General features: G+C 38.3%; 1 protein-coding gene across 1 annotated transcript in view; it reads left to right on the plus strand.

Annotated features, from left to right (window-relative positions):
* Nucleotides 1-16849, plus strand: part of LOC145769271 (uncharacterized) — a 73333-nt gene extending 56484 nt beyond the window's left edge. Inside the window, exons 12-16 of the mRNA XM_082580854.1 lie at nt 511-638; nt 3057-3252; nt 3622-3775; nt 5664-5817; nt 16596-16849. Of these exons, the coding sequence (XP_082436980.1) occupies nt 511-638; nt 3057-3252; nt 3622-3775; nt 5664-5817; nt 16596-16775 (812 nt within the window). The 3' untranslated portion in view covers nt 16776-16849. The remainder of the gene's footprint in view (nt 1-510; nt 639-3056; nt 3253-3621; nt 3776-5663; nt 5818-16595) is intronic.
* Nucleotides 16850-26316: the final 9467 nt, after the last annotated feature.

The following is a 26316-nucleotide window of genomic DNA, read 5'->3' on the forward strand; positions in this document are numbered from 1 at the left end:
ACCATCGCGAAATTGAAATGCTCCATTTTCTCTGTTCTCACCTTCCTTTACTATCTCTTCTTGGAACTACTAGCTACTAGCATTCGGTCGCTGCGGAAACCACACAGGTATGACAAAACAAAGTGCATTATTACCGGTACCCGAAATGCATATATTACACGCACCTTACACAAGGTTCGCTTGAGCACGATAATAGTATACAATAAAACGATTATATAACTCTGACAATTTTTGCTCTGGCCAATTTTGATAAAAATCCGTAGAAATGTAAACACTGACAAAAATGATGAATTATCTAGATGGTGTAATGGTCAAATTTAAAAAAAAAATTGCATCCGGCCGAAAGGGCAGAGTGAACCCACCTTGACCCCCCTAACCGAAAATCTGCGGACGCCCTTGCCTATCACCATGCCTAACACTGTCAATACAGACATGTTTCTATGTTTAGAACTTTTGTAATCAGTAAACTAAGGGATAAAAAAGTGTGATCTGATACATATTTTTCTTTAGGTATGCATCAACGTCCTTTAACTCGTAAGGATATACTGGAAGAGAAAGTGAAAGTATTTGTTTCTGCAGACGTACTTGAACATCCAGAGTATGGTGACAAAAGCCTTTTTGATTATGACGTAGCCTTGGTATGTTTGCATTTATTTTACGCTTCCAAATGTTTAGTTGATGTTTACTTTCAGTTGTAGAGACTGTTTCGTCCTTGTATGTACCATAGCCGATGCAGCTTTTGATGAACTAGTTCCTGAACGATTAACTTCCTCTCAGAGTCATGCATTGTCTCAAAGTGTTCTTGGTTCGCTAATCTGTTAAATATATTGTTAAAAAACAATAAAAAATGTTGTTTGAATGTTGTCTGTCATGGGTGCGCTTATTTGTATATCTTAGTAAAGTCAAGCAATAAAAAGATGAAAATTGAACAAGCAACATTTGAGTAAGTGAAAATTGTGTCGTGGAAGGTGGAAGGTGGGATACGGTAGAACTGATCTGGATAGGTATCAGTTTGCATGAGTAATGAGTATGCTTTACAATGAATTTTTCAAAGCCTGTAGAAACGTTTAACGAGGTATAAAATTTGTAGTTGGTTGTTTTCGCTAAAATACTCATTGAATAATTATGTTTATTATATATAGGTATCTTAAAACATTAGACTGAAAAAGTATGTAAAGCTATCATGAAGATATTGGCCTATAAGTTTCATTTTTCCTCATCAGTTAGATGATATTAGGGTACTATTGACATCTTCTCTTCTTATTTGTCAAATTGCGCATTTTCGACTTGATAAAGATCAATTTCCTCAGACACGTTATAAAGAAAGGTTAGGTTAAATTAAAAACTTTTAAAACGGTATATACCGATTGTGTTCTTTCTTGCATAACGCAGTGAGAATAAGTCAGATAATAATGTGATGACATTGTAAACTTGATATAAAATTAAAAATGAGCCCTGTCGCTAAAAGACCTCAGCTGTTATATATAAATAAAACCATAAATAAAACTATAATATTATCGTTAAACAAGGAGGATTGATTGATTTGATCTTTATCCTCTGGCAGAGAAAGTTTCTTTGAAAGCTTAATCCTGGCAGTCTTGCATACTTGTGGAGGTTTTAAATCACTGACGCAGGTCCGGTAAACGAGATTGACAGAGTGAAATTTTTGTTCGAAGAAATTTTGTTGTCAGTGAATTATTCCATCCGCTAAGTGCCGCTGAGTGAAGAGTTGTCCATGAAATGGTAAGTTCTAGAACATTGAATTGACAAGAAGGAGAAAAATGCTGTATAAAAAGTGTGGGTTTCGAAAACGAAAAATTAATTTTGGTTTCTTGTGCGTCAGCAAGATCGACTCAAAACAAGACAAAAGTGAGTTTTGATTGGCTACTATTAATCACGTGATAATTTGGTAGCTTTAGGATATAAATCGGATACTTCCACCAAGAGCAAAATGCAGTTAGATCTCACTAATCAGATCTACCTTATCTCGTCCAATATTATCAGTTTACCAATAGCTATCGTGGCGGAATTCTGGTAACATTTAACCCTATCTTACTACAAGCTGTTTTCGTACTCGGAAAGTACGTCACAGGCTATCTTAGCCACGTGCTAATTAATCGCTAATAACGGAAACTATGAAAATTACAGAGCCAAAATATTTTACAAGATAATAGCCATGTGCGCATAAAAATTAAATTTTTACCCAACAAATTTGTTGAAATAAAATGTTTGAGATGAAAAGACTTCAGAAAGTCGGTTTTTATTCTAATTTCCGAGAATAGCTTCAAAATTGAAATTTTTAAATTATAACATAGAGTAATGCAAAATTAAACAAAAAATTACTTTTGCTCATAAATATAAGGCATTTTTGGGCGTTTATACATTTCAAAGTAATTGCACTAACATTAACATATATATAACTAGCATTGCACGAAAATGTCTAGCCACCTTAGACAAAATGCTTATTGTGAAAGACAGGAAGGTAGAAAAATGACCAGTGTAAGTGTAGAAAATTCGCATTTTATTAATATTTTCAGATTCCTGATGAGGGCTTAGGTTAAGCCGAAAACGTTTGAATGTTAAACTATTTTGTAAATATGTAAAATATATACTGTTGTAATGCTCAACCCTGTGGTATTGTTGTGTCTTGCCTGTCTTTGGTATAAAAAAGCAAACTCTCTCCCGAAGCTATAAAGTCAAGAAATTTCACATTTCTAGCATATTTCCTTCTGTGAAATATTTCACAACTTTTGTGGGGCGTCTTCATAAAACGCCGTGTCGCTACAGATAGGGTTAAAAGCTCAGCACGTGCCTACTCAGACAACCACTTTACTTTGTATAGCCTACATTATCATCCGATCGGATACGGATCTGACAAGACTTGTTGAAGATATGGACCAGATAAAATGGTTGTTTGGGCATCAAACGCCACATCGACTATGATACATACTACGACGAACCCTTTAACTTGCAAATTATCTCTTGCCAAAATCGAGTTTATAGAAGTGCCAAAGCACATTGCAAAGGACACTACAATAAACCGTTTTTTTTTTAAGATAAAACTTGGGAAGCAATACAAACAAGAAAGATTTAATTTCATACCAACTGGAGTGTATGGCTGGGTGAATTACACAGAGTACATCAGACCGGTTTGCCTGCCTTGTATGAAGGATAATTGTGTTCGTGAATATCTCTTGAGAGAAAACCTAATAACTGAAAGTGAAACAGAGGAACAAAAATGTGAAACAGAAGGTACTACGTAGAAAATATGATAAACCTACACCTTCTCAGTAATTATATTTGAATAATCAGGGTCATATCAAATCTAGCAACTGCATAGCGACTGATAAATCTACTTTCACTGATACAGCAAATTTTTCAAGCAATAAGATAGGCCTATATCGTTATGTTCTATTAGTGTGAAAGACTGATATTTGAACAAAAGTCGTGCATTCAAACTAACGCTAACCTTAAAGGAGTCTTTGATTCAAATTGAGGTTTTCTTGAGAAATCGACAATTAACAATTTCTAAAACCTATTTAATTTGTGTTGCTGAAAATATGAGCGAACAAAAAACAAAGCAATTAAAAATTTTGCAGATTTTTTGATATTACTTTGCAGCTAACGTTCTACTGAAAAAAACAAACGTGGAAAAGGTGCTGGCAGTTGCTACAGGTTTTGGCAGTACGGAAAAACTAGCAGTTGGAGATGAAAACAGTCCCAAGCCAAGTGTATACCTGAGGCAAGCCGAACTGAAAATCAAAAGCGACCAACAGTAAGAAAAAATATTATTCAGTAACATCGTCGTCGTCGTGTGAGCGTCTGGGGCCGAGGGTCTATCCTTTTACCACCCCAGATTTACGATGTTCCCGGACTACACTGGAAGGCTACTAGAGAGCAGCCAGTCTTTGGTTTCATCATCCATGACACGCAGACCTTCCACTCCGTTAGGTGGCTTGAAGATGGAGCAGTCATTGATGATGTGGTCTGCGGTCTGTTCCTCGGCGCTGCATTCACAGGAGGAGGAAGAGGCCATTCTCCATTGCTGCATGGTTGAGCGGAAAAGCCCGACGCCCGTACGGAGACGGTTGAGGCGCACCCATACCTGTCTTGGTAGTGTTAGACCGATGGGGCCTGTGTCAGCGTCGGAGATGAACGAATAGAGTCTGGTGGCGGTTGACTTCCATTCAGAACTCCATTTGTGGTCCGCCCAAGCAGCCGCAGAGATGTCTTGCACATCAGCTTCGTTGATAAGAAGTTGAGCGGCTGGCACGAATGGATGTCTTGATTTCAGTCGACGGGGGTGCTCGTTTGGGAGAGCATAGATGTTGTGGAGGAGAAGGTGGTTAAGCTCCAGTGCCCGTCCACCGAGGGACAGAGTGGCTTCTTCGCGACGAAGCTCAGCGGGTTGGATGCCAGCGAGAATTGGGAGATTGTCCAATGGTGTGGGACGCAGGCATCGGGTCACTGCGCACAGGGCGCTCTTTATGGCGGTGTCGATGTTATGGCAGTGAGCACTGCTGCACCAAACAGGTGCAGACAAGGGCTAAGGCTGCTATACGCAAAGTGTCAGCCCTCGCCCGCCAGCTAGAGCCTGCCAGGCGCTTGAGTAGCGCAGCGCGGGATGTAAGTTTCTTGTGCAGTGACACCAAATGGTGGCGATATGTGAACGATCTGTCCAGTGTCACCCCAAGATATCTAATAAAGTAATATTACTGTAATGTAAGCTATTATCATTAAATGAAACTATGCACTTGTACTTATAACATGTTTTGAGACAATCCATTGGTTTCTAACCAACTGTTATCCTACTTCAACAATTGGAAGATATTGCCTGAACACCGCCCAAATGCAAGAAGACAAGAAGCTATAACTTGTATTTTTAAAAATGGCTTGTAAAGTGAAAGCATGAATAAGCTAAGCCAATACAAGATGTCAAATATCTTTGGAGAAAATGTGCATTTACTATCACGTTTCGTCAATCAAACCCGACAGACGTTTTTCAAGCAGGTACCCAACGTAATGACTACGTATTAAATCTAACTATGACATGGGTAGATAAAATAACCATCTGTATCAAATACAATTATTACTCACCTAAAAACATTAACAAGTTGTTTCACCCTTATTGGGATCATCAGAGGCTTATTAAAACGCGTCAGCACCAGAAACAATAAAACTGTGCCGTTTTGAGGTGGGTGATCTATAAAAAAGTCAAAACTACCTCAACATTAATTTACGCTTTAATCCTGGACGTTGTTGCGACTGTAGTCAGAGGTAGATCTACGCTACGTTTTGGAAACTTTTAAGCAGCTAGTTTAAGATTAGCCAAGGTTTGGACTTTTGACCTTGCAATGTAGAAAGGCTATATTGATGCAACTACCATGTATTTTGAGTATATTTGTTGCATCGTGCTTTTCCAAAAGGTACGCAAAAGCTTACAATTTAGCGGCTGTACCTACAGGTTAGAATGCACATTTAGCACTTACCAGACTCTTACATTATACTAAAACCGGAATATAGGAACAAACTATATTGATAAATCTATATCGACAGGTTTTCTTTTATCTCCATTGAGGTGCCGATATACTGTAATATGCTAATTCTACTGCGCTAATATTTAATAACTTGTTTAGTTGAACAATTATCTTCGTTTACTTCAGCTGCAGAGAAGTTACGAGCAAGTGGCTTGAAAACAAATGGGGTCGTACCCGTCCAATCCCTTACACCAACAACATGTTATGTGCTACCAGTCGAACCACAACAGACCATGTTTATACATGCCACGGAGACAGTGGAGGACCGCTTGTCACAAAGGTTCGGAAATTATCAAGTTAGCATTATTCTACTGCAGATCGCTACATAACTTGCATGAGTTATGCCAATTATATAGTGTTGTTCTACTGCAATGCATAATTTGCATAAGTTCAAGTTTCAAGGTTTGTGAGGTAAACAGTTGCAAAAATTTGCTTATTCCATAGAAACAATTTTTGAAAGTGACAAACACACAAAAATATTATTGTTCTCATCACAAAAAATATCACAAGCATTAATCGCTGTCTGTTCAAGAGTCCAAGGGTTTGAATTCACTCTTAGACGAGTCAATATAAGGTTGAACCCCAAAAAAATTGATACAAAAGGTTTTTCAACGGATTCTTTTACCTATGGGCCTACTAAATAACATACTAAAAGTCTACCAAAATCGGACCTCCAGAAAAGGGTCATTTTCAAGATGGCGTCCAAGATGGCCGCCGGGATGTTATATTGCCTATATATCAATTGCTATTCAAGCTAGAAAGGCGGTTTAGGTGTCTATCCCTAGGTTTTCGGGGTCAATGAATCGAATTAAATAGGTTAAATTACGATAGGCTGATTATCTACTGAGATACGTATGATTGTATATAATATACGACCTGGGGGGGCCCGGAGACATTTCGGACGCAGCGATAGGCGAACATCAGACAGAGCAGAGCACGATATTAGCAAATTCACTTGAGGCTTGAGATAAACCGCAAACAAAATCATCTTGACTTCCATTATGTAACACGAGCTTGAGAAAAGTGGTTTTCCAACATTTCAGTTTCTATACTTTTGGCAGCTTGATAAGCCGAATAGTGGTAAAATTTTCAGAGACAATTCCTCACATTTTATCTGAATGAATTCCATATGTATTGGTGAAAAACGGTTTCCAGTACAATTTAAAATAAAACATTTTTTCGAAAACAAAATACTCGAAAATCCGTCCGTAGTATCCCCAATCTCCCCTAATTAGACGGAACTATCATAAAAGCATATTACATGCGACATAACAGGTAGCCTACTATCAATACAGGCATCTAAGAAAAACTGCAACCAACAGGAGGCTCATACGTGGCCTCCTACAGTAGATGAATACAGGGGATTAATCTGTTCTAAAGAATGGCATACCATTAAAGTCTGGACACAGACACATTCAGAAAATCATCGGAATTACAACAGTAGGCTACAAAGGTAAATCGTAAACCAGGGTGATCAGCCCGTTTGTTGTCTTATTGCCTACGGCTGTCTCTATTCATCATCTTCCGACTCGTCTAGAAGAAACTTGTTATGTGGATTGTCACATTCTTGCAGTTGGCATGGTCCACATGCAGCGGTACATGGTAGTCCGTATCCTCTACAGGAGCAGCGGAGTGTCTTATAGGCAGTGGAGCAGTTGCAATGAATGACCTTCAAGAGACTGTTTGGAGCAGCCTTCATTTTTGACATAAGTGGAATGAGCCGATTCTTTTGCAGGTTCCACCCCCAAGTCATGACATCCATACTCTCTGCTTTTTCCATCCAGACCATTATCTGGTAGGCTAGTAAACTCGACGACAGTGAAATTGGGTAGCAGATTCAGTTGGTGGCAGACGCTCGGGCGTAACAAATGATGAAGCAGAGACAACTTTCTTGCTGAAGGTGTTATATCGCATTGTCGCAAGGGAATCTGTGCTCTAGCCATCAAAGAAGACAGCCATTACTTGGCACCTAAGGTCATCGATTATCTCTGTGGTCTGGTTTGGGGCAGTGAATGCTTTAGCACAAGACCGAAGAACAGGATCTCCATGCACAAGTTTCCGAAAAGCAGTCTTCTTGCCAACACCGAATATCCGAGACGTAGGGTTGTCGTCGTCGTGTGAGCGTCTGGAGCCGAGGGTCTATCTTTTTACCACCCCAGATTCACGATGTTCCCGGACTACACTGGAAGGCTACTAGAGAGCAGCCAGTCTTTGGTTTCATCATTGATCACAACCAGTCATGGCATGGATAAATATCAACTCAGAACACATGTCATGTCCAAAGATCTTTTTTAAACGGTTGATGTTGTATACTTTGGTACTGCCATCAGCTTTGGACTTGTCTGACCTGAAATAAAGGCCCTTACTATCTTCTTGTGCATAGTAAACAATTTACACAAGGAGATCGGTATTTTCTCCAATCAGCGTTGTTGTCTGGAGAAGAGATGTCTCCAGTGCGGCCTTCACAATTTCTACATCAGCATCCCCAAATGCATTTACCACGGTGCAATTTTGTTTCCGAAATTTATGCTGATTTCACCATCCATATTGCCGGATGGTGAAATCAGCATATGACCGTGCTATTTCGCCATAGCTTTGTCCACGCTGCCATGGTATGCGGTGAAGGAGTGAAACGCCATCAAGTACGTGGCACTCCGTTTTTGGCACAGAATGTAGGATTGCAGTACTTGCGTGATCACAGATCGCGTGTGCTAACTGTGGCTTATCAGCGTTTCGGAATACATGTCTCGATTCAAGGAGAGCAGGAGGGAAAGGACTAAGCTCGTAACACATAACTTCCTCCAGTGATAAATGTCCAGCTTAGGAGACCACCATGAAGCGTTGAAAAAGAAGTGCAGTATCAATGGTTTGATCAGGAGCGACCTTGATAGCAGATTTTTGCCCAAGGGTCCTGGCTTTATCCTTTCTATTTGAATGAGCATGCGAATGCAGGTTGTCCTGTCATTTTTTGTAAGATTTTTTGTCCAACAGTCTCATATTCGTGCACGTTCACACTATCATCGGCTACAACTCTAGTGACAACGTTCCTTAACGAAGCATCTTGCAAGAAAGGGGAACATACGACAAGCTTTGAATTGATCTTCTTCAGGTCAGCAGCGTCCCTTTTCATCCTTGCCTTTGTTGAAGCCTTGTTCTGTTCAGATGTCGTGAATGACAAGTTTGTAAACTCTTGCATAGCGATGTTGTATTCTGATGTTATGGACCAGGACAATGGACATGGTCCAAAGGGCTCTCTGCTTTTCATCCATTCCACTTCCGTGCGTCATTCCCCCAGTGGTTTTCAACGACCTCATCAATGTCGTCTCGATGACGAGATCTGAGCTGAGGCCTGCCCAGAACTGGCTGCTGCGACGGATAACATGAAACAAGATCCAAACAAAAAGCCCCAGCTTTTAAAAACACCGAAAATACAGCTTGATTGTGTACAAAAAACGCCAAACTAGCCAAAGTCGGCGGGAAAATAGCACGCCTGGCAAAACTCTTGCAACTAGCATGTTGCTCCAGGACATAGCCGTACGAGCCAGGGGGGCATGAGGGGCAGCCGCCCCCTTCCTGTTGTTTCAAAACGTCGCGAATTTGGGCAAAATCTTGCAATTATTAGGTCAAAAATTGCTATATGAAAAGCTAAAAAATTGCATGAATTAAGAAAAACTATAAATTAATATCTTTTACCTTATTTGCACAAGAAATGTGCCGCAAAATCTTCATTTGGCCACACAATATTGATGTATTGTATTGCATGGTGATCAAACTGTACTACGAAATGCATTTAACCAACAGCATCATGCCAATTTGGGCAGCCACCAAAATATGTCTCTAATACTTTTGTGAAACTGCCCAAATCAAAATGCAAAATTTGCTATATATAGCTAATGTTATTAATTTTCACAAATGCATCGTGTTGATTTGGGCAGCTCAAAACATGAAATTATTTGATGAAACTTATTAGTCTGTTTATGCAACTGCCAACTATGCAAATGAACAAATTCATTAATTTAAGGCAGTGGCTTTTTCGTGAACAACCACAGTAATGTAGGTTGTATATGATATCGGTCATATAGTGTTTCAGATTGAAAGACTGGAGCCGGTTAAATAGTGTTTCAGATTAAAAGACCAGAGCTGGTTAAATAGTGTTTCAGATTAAAAGACCGGAGCCGGTTAAATAGTGTTTCAGATTAAAAGGCCGGCGCCAGTCAAATAGCCACTGCCTTAATTTTTCCCATTTACATAACTGTATCGTTTAGATTTGGGCCAAAAAAATATGAAATTATCTGATCATAGTCTATTTATAAAACTGCCCAATTGGCATGATACAGTTGCCTCGCATCAAAATTTACAAAGTCTTTAATTTTTTTCATAATATCCATAAATGCATCATCTTGATTTGGGCGACTACAAAATATGAATTTATATAAATCTGGTGAACACTTTTATAAAACAATTCGGGTGGAGAGGTTACAGTACTTTTTCAACCATGAGCAGACATAGCTATTAGCTAAGCAACACCACAACATTTAACAAAAAAATGTTATAGCCTACCTGTTAAAAGTAATGTTAAGGTGTAGCCTAGCTTAGCTTTGTTTGGTTACTTTTCTAAACGGGTCTGCTCTGCTACTATTCGGCAATTTTTTGAAAATCCAACGACGCCTTCTGCAAATCCGACGATTGAATATTATTCAATATTCAGACATTGAATCAATGTAAATACGAACTGTTAGACTAATTGGGTTCTTTGAATCCTACGTCACCGTCTGTATGCAACCTTAGAATATATTAGTTAATTTTTGTCATCAAATTACACCCTCCTTGCACCCCTCTTTTGGCACGTGTGTGACGTCACGATATTGAGAATGATGCTTTCAGTCTATGCCTCTAAAACAAAGTTTGCCTAATTTTAAATGAAATTTGCAAAGAGCGAGTTTTGCCATTACCAAACATTCAAATATCTCAGCCAGGAATTAGCAACAAGAAAACATAGAGACTTGTAGCTTTATTTCCGAAAAATGCCGAAGAAAACATGATCTTATCCTTTGCTATGCCACCGGACAGCACCATTTTACAGGAATATTCATACCCACATTTTTGTTGAAAATATTCTCAGAATGCACCAAATTCAAAGTAATTTTTCAAAATTTTCTGGGGGAGAGCCCCCAGACCCCCCGCCGATGGGTGTCGCCATAAGCGAAACACGTCATCAAACCCCCCCTTTCAAAATTCATGGCTACGCCGCTGCTGGTGATCTTGTTATGTCAGTTTTTCACTGTTATCATGCACCGCATACATTATATTTGGGCAATTTCTATAAAAAGCGTGCACATTTGGGAAAATTTACGTTCTGCCCCCCCAAAATGGTTTGATCTCGTACGGCTATGCTCCAGGATGGTCAAAATAAAACTATGCAGCAAATATCGCGTCGATGGCGCGAAAAAATGTTGCTTTTTTGCATTACTAACTTTCTTAACACTTTAAATAAAGTAAACAATATCACACCAAATCAGAAGAATCGGTTTATTTAAATACAGAGCTTTCGCCACACAAGTGTGGCTTCATCAGTATAAACTTATTCAAATAGAAATTATTAACTAATTAATTATAAAATTAACTTATTCTATAAAAATATTATAAAAATATAAAATTATAAAAATTATAAAATTTAAAAAATTTAAAAATTATTATAAATTATAAAATTATAATTATTATAAAATCAAATTAGAAACTTATTCTATTTGAATAAGTTTATACTGATGAAGCCACACTTGTGTGGCGAAAGCTCTGTATTTAAATAAACCGATTCTTCTGATTTGGTGTGATATTGTTTACTTTATTTAAAATGTTTTGTCACACCGTGCATCCCAGTGGATCATCAGTTGAATTATAGGAAAATTTGATGAAAAGTTTAGGTACGAAGCTTTGTTTTGAAATTTTCTTAACACTATTAGCATTTTAGCACTTAAAATATCCTAAAAATAGCAAAATGAAAGCCTATAAATTATGGTCCAAAAACCCCAGACTCAAAAATAAAACCGCAGAAGTGCATTAAAAAAACAAGCTCTGGCAGTCCTGAGTGACTTTGCCCGAATAAATCTTTTTGACTTAAACAACGATAACTTTGCTTGCATTGTGATGCGACTATACACGCATTCATGTGATTATGATGTCACAAACACAAGAACAATAACAACTTGAATACCACCATCTACCCAATAGGCAAAATTATTTAGAAATATGCTGTACATTTCCTTGAAAAGGACCCCTTTCTGGGGGTCCGATTTTGGTAGACTTTTAGTATGTTATTTAGTATGCCCATTGGTAACAGAATCCGTTGAAGAACCTTTTGTATCAATTTTTTTGGGGTTAGGTGCCTTTTTTCCGTATATTGACTCGTCTATCTTGAAATATGAACGGAACATCGATAGAACGTTAATAAACATCATCCCCAAGAAAGTTATTTTTATTGGTAATATACCATAGACACCTTAAACACAAGGACTAGTATCTGTTATGCTCGGTATTAGGAACTTGAGTCCTAATCCCAAACTTAGGTCCATGCAAAATGTGGTATAATTAATTCATAAAACTTTGTTTTTGGTGTCTGTTATAAAGTTTTGAGGGGCAAGGATTCCATTTTTTACACTTTCTTTTGTTCTAAAATGTCAAGGAAAAGTTTTTTGAATCTTTGCAATTTTAGCAAAAATAGATGTTCTTTTACTCATGTCAATGGAACGACATGGGGTTTTATAAGGATGCCCTTCAGGTTATTGATAATGCCATCGACAGCAGTGAAAGTTCCACTTCTCAAAAGAGTGATTTGCTGAATAAACAAAATGATCAGCGGTTGAAGGTTTGGGTATCAAAATTTATGTTTTAAATATCCTGCCAGAAAAACAATCATGTGTTGGATAGAGCCACTGGAAGCAATGAGCTCTTCAGTCTCCTCAATATCCAGAAAATCATCGTCAATAGGAATGTTAGAATGGCATGCAGCATCACCAGACTATTGTGGGGTAGAATCGTATTTAAAAAGAGCTTGAAGGTTCTTGGTTTCAGCAGCTGCCTTGATGTCTTCAGTAGACTATCAATATAGCCTACTGAAGAAATTGCCTCCACTACGTTGCCTGGCTTGGCCAAAGAATTTTTCAAGCACTTAATCAGCAAACATACCTGGAAGAACATAACTGAAATTATATTCGTTAGCAAATAGCTGTGCAGCCTGAATGTTGATTCTTTTTGACCTAACAAATGAATCTGCACTGGTTTTTGTGAGTTTTTTCATTCGACCATGACCACTAGGGTGGGTCAATTTTCTCACAAAATAGTCGGATTATCGCATGAAAGACCATGACCACTTACCCCAGGTGGTATGAAAAAATACAATTTTCCACTTCACGGTAAATTATATTCAAAAGGTAGGCTACAGTGAAAACGAAACACAATTGAAATTTAATGAATTAAAACCACACCTGGATGTTAAACTAAAAACACAGTCTTTCTTTGATTTAAATATAGGCCGCTCCTTCCTTGCATCTAAGATAGAATAAATCATAGAGTTCCTTTTCTCCTTTCTGACAGTTTTGAGGCTGACCTCAGCGACTACACGAATCATTCTTTCAACGGCTTGAGTCTGTGGTGTGTATGACGATTTTATTGGTAGGGGAAGGGAAGGTAATTTGATACACTTTTAACACTTTTGCCTGTACACTGAAAATTACGTGACACAAACTATTGATTTTAAGCTGAAATGAAAGTCTGATCCCTTACACACTTTTTAAAAACATTTTCACTTTTCTATTTTTGTTACTTTTTTTTAATTGAAATTTTAAAAACGTCACTCAAATGTATCAATTTACCTTCCACGGAAGAAACCCCTTTGACAGCAAAGCAATAAATAAAAATTTAATATGTGGTTGGCTTGCTTGGGTGCAAGGATGACTGTTGAGATCTATGTGTACATCGAAGCTTCTGCAGCAGGATGGACATGGGAAGGATGATTGGCTGGAGTTCTTATACAAGGGGGGTGCATTTCGATTTTCTCGTTTTTTGACCGCAGATAGCGTGTAGGCCTACGAAAGCCTATATAATCGGTGTTTCCCAAAGTAGTGGGTCTTGTTAATAAAGAATAATTTATTTAAATCAACTAGATCAATGACAACATTTATTACACTCACAAAAAAGAATTTGATATACTGTATCAATTTACCTTCTCTACATGTATCAATTTACCTTTTTCAAAAAAAGTTATAAAATTCTGATTTTTGTATGCTTGGATGCACATTGCAGAAAAAACCTGACATGCCCTTGAAGCCTTATCAATGAACTGTCAAATGAGTTTGGTTTCATCTTTCAGGAACTTTTCTTTAATTTTCCAGACGAAAATAATCATGAGTTAAAATTTTTACGAAAATACTCAAAAAACACTCTTTTACAATTTTATGCCACAAAAGCACGAGTTAGCTGCATGGTGCAATTTTTGTAGTCATTATTTTCACAGATCTTCCACTTAATAAGAATATTTTTGACTAATAATTTTTGTACATTTCTGTAGGGGGCGTGTATCAAATTACCTTCAGTATCAAACTACCTTCTCTTGCCCTACTGACTTTATTGCATCCCAAAGTTCATCCTCACTCTTAGATGCTAATAATGGTGGTTCAGTAACGTCAATCTGTGTCCAGTCGATCATATCAATATAATCCATTGCATAAAGATTAAGTTGATCAGCAGGGCGATGGAATCTTCGTATTATTGTAGATGAAAGCTTTCGTGCTTTCAGAATTCTCCTAAAAGCTACCTCACGAATTGCAGGTCTATTGTCATGAAACATGACTATAGCAAGTTTTCTGGGTGAGCTGCATAACAATTTTGCTTGATCGATTTGTCGATGACAGACTGTACTTCTACTGGCTCAAGTCCACGACTGAGTTGTATCATAAGGAAGAGTACTGCCGGAGCATCGCTGATATCTGTGACCGTCTTAGTGGCAAACCATACAGGCCCATATACAGTTGCAATGAATCGTGGCAATGTCCAGCTTTTAATGGATGAGTTTGACTAGCATAATAGCGGCACATTCGATTTGCTCCTGTGAATGATTATATTTCTCAGGATCTCTGTGTAAGAAGTTGTTTCAGAGCATTCCCCAGAACTGATTGCATGGCAGATTTCTAAAAGGTACATCTGGTCTGTGGTTAGATCTTTTGAATTGTCCAATTTTGGTAAATGGGGAGTTTCAATTTTATCAAACAATACGATCTCCAAGGCTTTAAGTTTTGACCACAGAATATCGCCAATTTCACCAATGAATGTTTCTGGACCAGATGTCTTTCCAAATAATCCAAATAGATGCCGCAATGGTAACTCACTGATGGGATGCATATTGCATAGGCCAACATGTATTCCACTGAACTTCATATTGGATAATGGATATGATCTTCTATTCTAGCAATTATCCCATTACGATTCCCAGTGTTCACTGCTGTCCCGTGACAACCTGTTATTCGAATTCCATCTATGCTCATATTCTCGTCGATCATACATTAAAATGTCAATAAAACGACCAGTTGGTGTTGTGACATGAGAGATGTAGATGTCATCACGTTGTGTCAGTAAAACGTAATGATCTTCTTTTATTTTTTTCCTGTGGGGCAGTCATCAAAGACATATGATTCATCCTTTCTCCCATCGAAATAGAGCAATATCAAACTATTGATGACATGTTGGGTTGGTTTCTATCCAGTACGCCTCTTGACTCGGCTATGTCTCACTTTCCGCGAGTCAATAATGATGTCTGTGGAAAAGTCTTCTCCTGACATATCCTGCAAAGTAGCAGTGGCAATAGCAGCAACTGTTTCGTCAGAAACCATCTTTCGATTGGCTTCCCTTGCAGCACAAGGGATTGGGATAATATTGTAGACACTACTTGTTGAAACACTCTCCATGAAAGTCAGTTTCACAAAGCTTTTTGTGGTGTGTTAAACCGCACAGCCATTAGAAGTTCGCCCACTGCGCAGGATTGCCAGATTGGGCAAAAAGATTAGGTAAAATGACAAAAAATGACAATTTTCTCAACTTTTCGCCCAATCTGGCAACCCTGCTATAGGAACAGAGGGTCATTGGAGTAATGGGTTGCTGTGCACAAAACGATTTTAAACTTTGAGGAAATGTTTAGAGGGTAAAGTGGCACCTATGTTCAAATTTATATTATAAATGGAGAAATTGAGCCACCCTAATGACCACCTGTCCAGAGGATACCACGTCACAAATTTCACAAAGCTTCGTGAAATTAATGCAATCCTGTATTCCACGGCTGACAAAATTTGTCTCCATGTCAACCTTTTACAACCCAAGTACATCCTTGGGATGCAAAATAAAATTATGTAGTATGGTCCAACGTCATCCCTGGGATGATGTCTACATATTGCTGCTCAACAAGGTCCAAATACATGCATGGGGTGCTTTCGAAAATTTGGAAACTTTGAAAATTTCAAACAAAATTTATATAATATACACTCTTCAAAAAAGTTTCTATAAGCTTTAACCTCAAAAAAATAAATTTGATTGTCAAGATATTTACACAGTCAATAAACATTGACCTTGGCCGTATTCTCTAAAATTCTTGTCTTATTTAAATATAAACTGAGGAAATGAGAGCAAAAAAGAAAAAAGTGTCTATAGGTCCTGCATCTCCCCTACTACAAAAAAATAGTAAAATTGAGTTTTTTGCTTATAAATATTTTTCAAGTAGTCCTAGAATAAAAAGTGTTCTTAGAGCAGATATAAACATGCCACTTCTGCAGCTTTTGATGTAACATTCATCTTTTTATCTCCAGTGGTTTTCGAAATATGACAATTTTTATGAAAATGGGCCATAGAAACGCCCAGCGCGACCGTGTGACGTCATTATTTTCAATTTTTTTTCTCACGTTTGTGTTTGTAAAAGTCCACTACAAATTTTTAGAAAGTTGAGGAAAAATCCATGAACTTCGACATTTTTTGGCACAGCCTAATAAGCACACTCATTTTATATTGTTTAATTTTCAGCTCAGCTATCCCACGGAGGAAGAGCTGAAGACATGCTGGATCCAGATAGGAATTGTTAGTTGGAGTTGGGGCTGCGGACAATCAGTTAGGTATCAAGGAATTGATAGACAAGTCCCTGGCTTCTACACCAACGTCATGAAAGTTTCCTCGTGGATAAAAGAAAATATAGAAGTTGATTGAGAAAAGACCTGAATACAAAAATATAGCCTAAGGACAACAAATTTGTAATCAAGATATCCACCTTTTGGATAATGTTCTCTGCAATTCAAAATTTGAGAAGGTTGAGATCATTGATTGAGATCAAAGATCATTAAGCACTAACTGATTTTCTTTGTCTTGAAAGGGGAATTTTTTAAAGCAGTGGTTCTTAAACTTTTTGAGACACGACTCCCTTTTACAATTCTCGCGAAATTCGCGCCGCACCTTGTTTCAAAATCAAAAAACATTAAGCAGAACAGCAATTCGTTTCCAGGTAAGTCGCATTAATGCAAAGGATGTAGCCTAACTGTTTTTTGGATACTAAATATTTAATTCGAGGATTAGTAGCAGAAAATGCACATCTCAGATCGGCTTCACAATCAAGTTTGTGTCTAGATTTTTTCATGTTTATGAGAGCAGAAAAAACATTTTCGCACAAGCAAGTAGATGAAAATGGAAGAAGTGTGCGTATAGCCCAGCACCCACACTCTTATAAATGTCTGTAGGCTAGGCTACATGTTTCACCCAGAACTCAGTTAGTGGCATTGCTTCAAAGTCGTCCCTTTCAGTAAAATTTCATGCTATAGCTATAAGAATTCTTCTTGTATATTGTCTGTGGGGTTTCTTCTCCCGAGCTATCATGTGAACAATTCCGAAATACGCTTCTACAACTTTCGTCGACGATGATTGGCGAAAGCACTCTCTACTTGCAATCTTTTTGAATTTTTAAAAGAGTTTTTCTTGCATTGGAAAAAGCTAAAGGTTTAGTTTGATGGTCAAGGTGTTTTTTTTTTTCAAGATGGCGCTGCGAACGAATTGGTCTCAAAGCGTCGTTGCTCAAATTTTGAACGAAGATTTTGGCTGCTGTGCCAGAAAACCGTTGTGTTACGAGAGTTAAGGTGTCGCAGAAACATTTAGCAACGTCTAAAATATCGCAAAGAATGCGAGATGTAACAACAACAAGATCTACAAACACTGTGCCACTGTAACACAAAGTTTCATTTTCAACAATCGACTGTTCAGCGTAGTTGCGAAGACATGTTGTTTAGTCTTAATTCATGCAGACTTTTTCAATTTCTTGCGGCCCCTTGTGAGCCTCACACGCCCCCCAGTTTAAGAACCACTGTTTTAAAGCTTAATCCAGGTAGTTTTAGGTATACAAAGTGGGAAAAATCTTTTCCAAAACTTGTATCACGTTTCTATGCAGTTGTCGTCGTTGCTATGTTCGATTGTTTTTTTTTTCTTCTAGAAGTATCACAAATATATCTTGTACGTTTCCTGCATTTTCAATTGTGGTTGAACATATTTTGTACTTTCTTTTGCGTCCATAAAAGCAAACCGCAATGATAGTCTATAAAAATACATAAACTGTAGTTTGAATAAGGTCCAAAATATTAAACAGGCGTAGCCTACATCGTCGCAAATAAAAAAAAGGACGTAATTTCCAAATCATGCTTTGAGAAAATGCATTTTGATACTTGTTTTAAAAAGATTTATACTTTACCTTGAGTATTTGTAAATGAATCAGAATGATACCGAATTGTTCCGTTAATTAAACAATAAATAGCCATAGCTTAGGCTACCAGATCTCTCATCAATTATGTTAAGCTTTGGTTATTCCTTGTTAAAGGTTGTGCTGCATGAAGTTATGAAAATATTTTCCCAATTGGAGCATTCAATATTTTATAATTGAAGAAGAATTTACAACACTTTTCAATCCTTTACTAATTAGATCTGTAGAAAAATTTGGAGGCGCAAGTTGAGAAATGCTTCAGACAAACAGAAAATAATAAAAAACTACCAGTTGAAAATTGTTATAGTGTGGCCGCTGATTACTAAAATTAGAAGGACATTGCTAGGAATGCTATTCCTGCATCTTTCCAAAGAATGTTGATTGTTTATGGAAATATTTTGCCTCAGACTGAGAAAGCTTCTTTGAAAGATAAATCCTATTAGTTTCGTAAAGGCCCCTTTAAAGTAACCTAGATAATTACAAACATCAATTAATTTTCAGCCCTCATCAAGTTGTTTTTGAAGAGCTAGATTTTAAATAATAGCAGTACTGAAACAAGTAAAACAAAATTGTGACCCTCCTTTCATGAGTCAAGCCTTTGTTGACCCAATTTCGAGTCTGTTACTGACAGACTTCCATTTATTAAAGTTGTTTTTTTGGAAAGAATATAAGATTTTTAAAAATGCAATTGATTTTGTACGACCCGATGGACTACCAACTTTGTGGAAAGAGGAGTTAAAATTTAGGTAAACGCAAGTTTTATGTAAGTAAAAGCAAAATAATAATATATTAATACAAAGACACAGTTTGCATTTTATTGGTTTTCTAAAGACATCAGTTGGATTGCTGATAGTTGACGTGATAATCAACGCGATTATAAATTTAACATCGGTTTACATTTCCATGCCCAATATTTTGTGTTTTTTAAAGTTTAATGCGTGACCTATTCCACTATTCCACTAATGATAATCTGGTGCTGCGTATTATAAATTACGTTTGCTAACTATGTGCGCCGTCGGGGTAAAATCAAGCGATTTTAGGAAGATTATTCCAAAGACATCAGACCATATTATATATATCAGACCATATTGCATATATCAGGACGCCAGGGGTGCACCCAGAGCGTCTTCACACTTCTTTGTTAGTGATCTTATCCATCCAGTTAATTCCCATCATTCTTCGAGTGAACCAAATTTCAGCTCTGTTGATCTTCTTTTCTATCTGTGGGCATACAGTCCAGGATTCACAGACCTACCATAGTAGCCTACCTACAATAAAAGTGAACTAAACCATTTTTTCCAATTTTTGGGTAAAAACATGCTCAGAACGCACCAAATGTAATGTGATTCTTCAAAGTTTACCGGGAGGTCTGAAGGGTTTCCCCCCAAAAAAGATTAAAAAACGAAATTTTTGAATGTCCAGAAATCCAGAATCTTTTTGAATTTTTTAAAAATAAAAAAATTGGCCTTCTGAGCATGTTTTTACCCCAAATTTTGAAAAAATGGTTTAATTCACTTTTACTTTAGGTAGGCTACTATGGTAGGTAGCTACCCAAAATCTTGTTGCCACTTCCTAACGTTATTAGCCTAAGAAAAAACTAACGGTATTGACACTCATCCCGCAGGTTAATAGCTGAATGGCGATCCTTGACATTTATCATGTGGAACTAGTCAGTGATGAGCTTCACGAATACGATGGTGCCATCACTATTATCGAGTCGCTTCTTCAAAGTCGAAAAGGCGGCCACAGTATTTTCGTAGAAATCTGGCAAACAAAATGAACACTTTGTTTGTGTAAAGACTTGGGGTACACAGCTGTGTATGTGACCTTTGTTAAAAGGATGCTGTTTAGAGGATCTTCCTTGTAGAATGCTTCAATATCACGCCAGCGTGCAACGTTGGCGTGATATTGAATTGCAGAAATTGCAGCGGTGGGTCTCTCTAGCTCAGTACGGTCGTAGAACATCTTTGAAAAGTTTTAGACAAGCAAGGACGTAACAACCCATTTTAGCCCGTCCCTCTCACTCATTTGAAACGGCCTGAAAAGTGATTGAAGCGGAAAATCTTTAACCGTCCCTCTCTGTCGTTTCGCTCGCTCTGGGATAACAGGAATGCAGCGGCCCATTTAAAGAAGACTCTGGCTTCTTCTGGCTACCCCTCTTTGGCATTTCTGCCAATTGAGATCCTAGTCTGCAGATGCCCTTTTCCACGTGCGGGTGCCCTTTTTCAAACGGGCATTAAGAAGTACATACACAAATCATAAAAAAATACTATGAAAACGAGCTATAGGTCTCAAGCTTGACCCGTCACCTTTTAATCTGCTCCTTCAATCTTTCCCGCAATCGGTGTGAACCAATGCTGCCCGTGGAGAGACCGAGCAGACCATGGCAAAAAATAGCGAGTGATCTATTTGAGTTCAAAGGTAAGAAGTATCTTTTGCTGATAGACTATTTTTCGAGATGGATCGAATTATCCTTGTTATCGAGTACAACATCTCTTTCCATCATTAATCACATGAAGTCTATGTTTTCTCGTTATGGCATTCCCGAGATACTAGTTTCTGACAACGGCCCGCAGTATAAGAGCCGAGACTTTTCAAACTTTGTAGAAGATTTTAGCATAACTCATGTTACGTCTAGTCCTAGATATCCACAATCTAATGGCGAAGCCGAAAGAGCCGTCAGAACCATGAAGACATTTCTTGACAAATGTAAAGATCCGTACTTGGCAATGTTGGCTTATCGTTCGACGCCATTGAGGAATGGATTTTCTCCATCAGAGTTGATGATGGGCCGCAAGCTCCGGACAAAACTTCCATGTTTTCCCGACAACTTGCTGCCAAATTGGCCAGATTTTGCACTTGTCCGTAAACTTGACCTTGAGGATCAAATCAAACAAAAAAAAGACTTTGACCGTCACCATGGAGCGAGACCGCTACCCACCCTCCATCCAGGTGATGAGGTGTTTGTTAGAGACAGCAGTGACACGCAGAAGGGGATCGTGAGAAACGAGTATGACGCCAAACGGTCATACATCATAGACACCAATCAAGGAACATCAGTTCGTAGAAACCGCAGAGCATTGGTAAAAATACCACAGGCTGGTGAATTTGATATAAGTAGTAGGCCTAGCGTGAAATATGAAATCTCTCATTCTATTGACAATCACTTAGTTAACAACGAAGCAAATACGGAGACCAGCGACGTCCAATCTACAAGAACAAGATCCGGCAGGATCTCAAAACCACCTGAACGCTTGGCATATTAACTACTTACGTCTTGTGTTTTTTTTGGGGGGGAGATAATGTAGGACTATAGTTGTGTCTTATTAGTGCATATTGTTTTGATTTACCATATTTCCTTGAAAGTGTCTTACGATAGGAAAGTTGACAACGTTCCGCGAAGTTTCATGATTGTTTAACTTGCATACATGAGACTTGCTCACAAAAGCTTAACTGATCTTATTTAATACCGTACCCTATTATCTTCCCATGAACCGTGTGAAAACTTATTCTGTTTATTGTACTGTATTTGCAATGTGTGGTTATACATCTGTTTCTGTGTGATGTCTTTACAGTACCTCGATGCTTGGGCGGAGATGTAGTGTAAAGGCATAACACATGTTATGCCCTGAGACGCCACGCAATGGTAATTACGCAGCACTGTGCGCGTACCTGCCGTTGGGCGACGCAAGGACTGCTACGTGAGCGATGACTGAGGTTTTTGTGGTCATTCGAGACTAACCCAACAAACATCAGCAAGAGGAAAGTTGAGACAGGTGGATAAGCTTGAGGCAGCCAGTAATTTTTATTTTATACACCCACAGATTATCATCTACCGCGGTGGGTCCCTTCGGTTTGAGTAGGGCTCCCGAAGCGGATGCATTATTGATGAGTCAAATAACAAATCTATTTTAGCCTACATGGAAATTTGTAAACTTCGAAGATGTAGTGGCATCTATCGGGAACTCTGAGCGTTGCGCGAAGAAAAAAAATTCGGTAAATGTTTGAACGGATTGTTGCGGTTCCGGTCCTATTTTCCTCGAAGTTGACAAGGGACGAAAAATCTCTTGATACAAATTTCGGGGCATAGCCTGAGTTTGTAATTTAACACTTAAACAACAATTAAAATAAGGTGATTCCGATCATAGACTAACATACCAATGCCATATAACTTACATAGCCTGCAGTATAGTAATTTACTTTAGCTGCAATATACTTTTGAAAGCCAGGTATTATTTAAGGGGATCCAGCCATTATTTGAAAGGGATGAAAACATGACTAACTGTCCGGTTATGCAAACGAACTAGTAACAATATCTGAAAACAGCAATGGTTTAAAAATCTATTATTGAACATTGTCATGTCACGAGATTGTATAACGTCGCATAGGATATGTTGTCATATCAGCAGATATCGCGTTGGACAAATATTTTATCAATTTAGACCAAAAAGATATGATATAGGCTACATGTCGGTTATGCACAAACTTATTGCGAAGAACTTGTAGGCTATTGTGTGATGCAGTTAACAGCTTCATCATGTTTAGCCTACTTGTTGGTTGGTGGATTTAAATCTTTATCCTCGGACTGACAAAGCATGGATAGGTTATTCCTGGTAGTTTTGCATGCTTGTAGAGGCTTTTGAGGCAGGGCCGCTTACCGAGATTGACAGAGTGAAATTTCCGATTGTTGAAGTCTTGTTGCCGGGGAATTATTCCATCCATTAGGTGACGCTGAATGGAGAGCAATCCTTAGAATGCGTAACTCAACCTCGAGAGTCGAACCAGCATCGCTTGATCTTGAAGCTTCTTCGTTCACGAATTCACGCGCTAACCAACTGAGCTATCGGGGTGGATGACTTGTCTATCCACTGATTCTGAAATAAATGAAGATATTCAGCCTATAACATGATGCCTGTTGAACCATGCCAGAACCATAGGCGACTGCTCTCCGCGGAGAAGCGGAATAGTGCAATCATTGTACACTTACTTGCAGCAAACATCTTCACCATTAAACCGACATCTCTCAACAACAGCAAAGTTTGCCCAGATGCGATACCGGGTAGCCTACTTTAACCGGCCTTAGCCTATGCTAGGTAGCCTAACAGCAAAACGACTGTGAGTGAACTTCTTGCTTTGCTGCAACATAGGCCTACTATCATTTTTAGTTCAGTGTGGTTTTATTTCTGACTATCCCAGCTAATAACAACATGTGCTAAACATAGCAGAGGTCCAGAAAAGGGTAGAAGCTATAAACGCAAACGTTAATAACATGCTTGATACCGAAAGAGCAGAGTCAGTTTAAAATATGGCACGGTTCAACACATTAGTATTAGCCTACGCCTACCTACCAATATAGGCTAGCTTACTTTTAGTCAATGAATTGGTAAAAATATATTTAGTAAAATAAATCAAATATAGTTATTAGCCTACTATCTGAAGCCTTTACAAATTGTTTCACCTAACAGATCATCAGAAGGTCTTATTTAGTAAAATATGAATACATAAATGAAAGTTATTGATTTGTTTTCAAGTCTGCTCATGGCCATTTGCTATTAATAAAACTGCCGCGATGGTAACTTTTGGAGGCTTTGCCTTAACACCTACAGCATGACCGGCTACCACCATTGCGCCGCGGCGCATTGGTTAAGAAAGGTAAGACAATTTTCCTCATAAACTCAATTGGTTACAGTCATTAAAGATCCTTCTTGCACTCAGTTTAATTGCAGAAGAAAAAAGAACATTAGCAGAGGGTGGGAATCGAACCCACGCAATCGAAATGACTATTCCCTTGCCCTAACCTTAACCCATTAGGCCACGCTGCTTGTGGCGATACTTTCACTTGATATTCTTTATACGGTATCAAAAATCTTTCGAGTAGATCGGTCAAAATATCACGTGCTGAGTCGCATGACTGAAATCAGCTGATTCGCATGGAAAACTGTCCTATGTCAAGGTCCATGGGCGCCGATCGCTCTCTAAAATAGGTGGGGACATTTACTAGGAAAGGTAGAATGGGTCGACGAGCGAAGCAAGCTAGAAAGATTGGGAGTCTATTCTGACAAACAAACACAGTAGGTAGCCTACAAGTCTAATGCGATGCATAGCCTATATATTTTAATTGTCAGTGTCAGCATTGGACAGCAGACGTCCAAACAATCGGCAACGAGTCTGCGGCGAATTAAAAACGAAGTCCTTGGAGAGGTCATGGAGGTTGATCGAATTCAAAACTTTGTTGTGCAAATGGCAGACCATTGCATGATTTAGCTGTTTCTGTGTCATTGCAGATCGTAACCAAGTTTTGAGACGTCCAAAGTTGAAACTTACCATTCAGCAGAACACGAGCTGGCTGGTGAAATGAGCAAAAGTCGCACAAATAGTTCCACTTGCGGAAACATTTACATAACAGCGGATGGCATCTTCGTGAATATCATTCGAAAATCTTCTATCGACTTTCCATTGTAGGCTACTGCTTTCGAAAGAATCATAGTTCTTCTGCAAGGGACTCTGTGTCAGAGAACTCAGAATAATCGTCTACCACACGCGATCGTAGCTTTCCACTGAAGAGTGATTCTTGTAGAGTTTTGAAGTGCTCAAGATCGGTCGACTTGAAATAGTCAGTAAGATTTTGTTGCACGCTGTTAATGACAGCAAAATACTGTGACCGATATTTCGTCTCTGGTGCTTGAAGTTGAGGAGGTTGACCATGGCCATGTCCAATGTCCATGCGGAAGACGATTTGGCCTATAGGCTACAATTTTTTTTGACAAACCAACAAAGATGTTTCAGTAGCTCCCTCAACGTAATAATAACTGAAAAAACACCTTTTTTCTCGCACAAAAGTAACACAAGCTAAGCTTAGGCTACTGCACTAGGCTTACATGCTTGTAGCCTACGACTCTTTCTAAGTAATTCCAACACTCTGCACTGGCCCTGGCATAACCAAAACAAATACCATTTGCGAGATGCACCAGGGTTTCCCGCATAATAAAACATTTCTACTACGGTCAGGGTTTCTTCGCATAAAACAAAAATGTTGTTCCCTCCTTTCAATAGATTTTTCCCTTTTACGTAATAAAAATAATGAAAAAAGATGGCGGGGACATGTAAAAAGATGGTGGGAAAAGATGGTATAATTTGAAACGGCTTGGGGAGAGAGAAATAACTTTATTTGCCAATCAGATTTAATAATAGTACAATACACAATAAGCTTACATCACAATAACAAACCGTTCATAAACATAGAGGAACGCATAAGTAGCCTATAATGGCGAACGCCTTTTTTTAATTTCTTTAATCGAGATGCAAGAAGCGCTGTCTAGTTGTTATAAGATGTCAATGGTTAAAGTGCTTGCCTACAAACACATGGTACAGGAAACTGTTGTCCAATTATTCAGCTCAGTGTTGTCATATTTTTTTTCAAAAATAAAATGAAAACTTTGAAAACAAAAATAAACGGAGCACGTAAGAATTGCGAGATGAAACTACAGCCCTGATCAATTTTAAGAAGGCCAAGTATAGTTATATAGAGCCATAGTAGAACACTAAAAAAACTAGCTGCTGCTAACAAACTTGAAAAACTGCAGCTAAATTTGCAAATTAGTGTTTTTTTTACAATTAGTGATCCTCATAGTGATGCATAATTTAGAAAAACATTTCAATTTTTTTTTTACTTATAGCAATAACGTAAAAAAATTGAGGAGTTACCGTAGTTCGCCCGCAAATAATGACGTTGGCCCAACGTTCTGTACAACTGCACACCAACATTGGAAAGAACGACTTCCTAATTCTAAGTTCTTTTGCATTTTCATTGTCCCATTACAATTGTAAAGGGAATGACATGGGAATACCATGAAGCAATCCTAAACAATTCTTCGAAGGTATCTTCAATTAAAATATTTCAAAAGTTGGCAAAGTTGGCAAAACTACACTACCCTCAGCCAACCCGAACAATCGTCAGTCAACGTTGGGCCAAGGAAAAATGTTTACTGGGTACGCACAGTGTTAACAAAT

Source organism: Aplidium turbinatum, chromosome 4 (genome assembly GCF_918807975.1).
Source record: "Aplidium turbinatum chromosome 4, kaAplTurb1.1, whole genome shotgun sequence".
Classification (NCBI taxonomy): domain Eukaryota; kingdom Metazoa; phylum Chordata; class Ascidiacea; order Aplousobranchia; family Polyclinidae; genus Aplidium; species Aplidium turbinatum.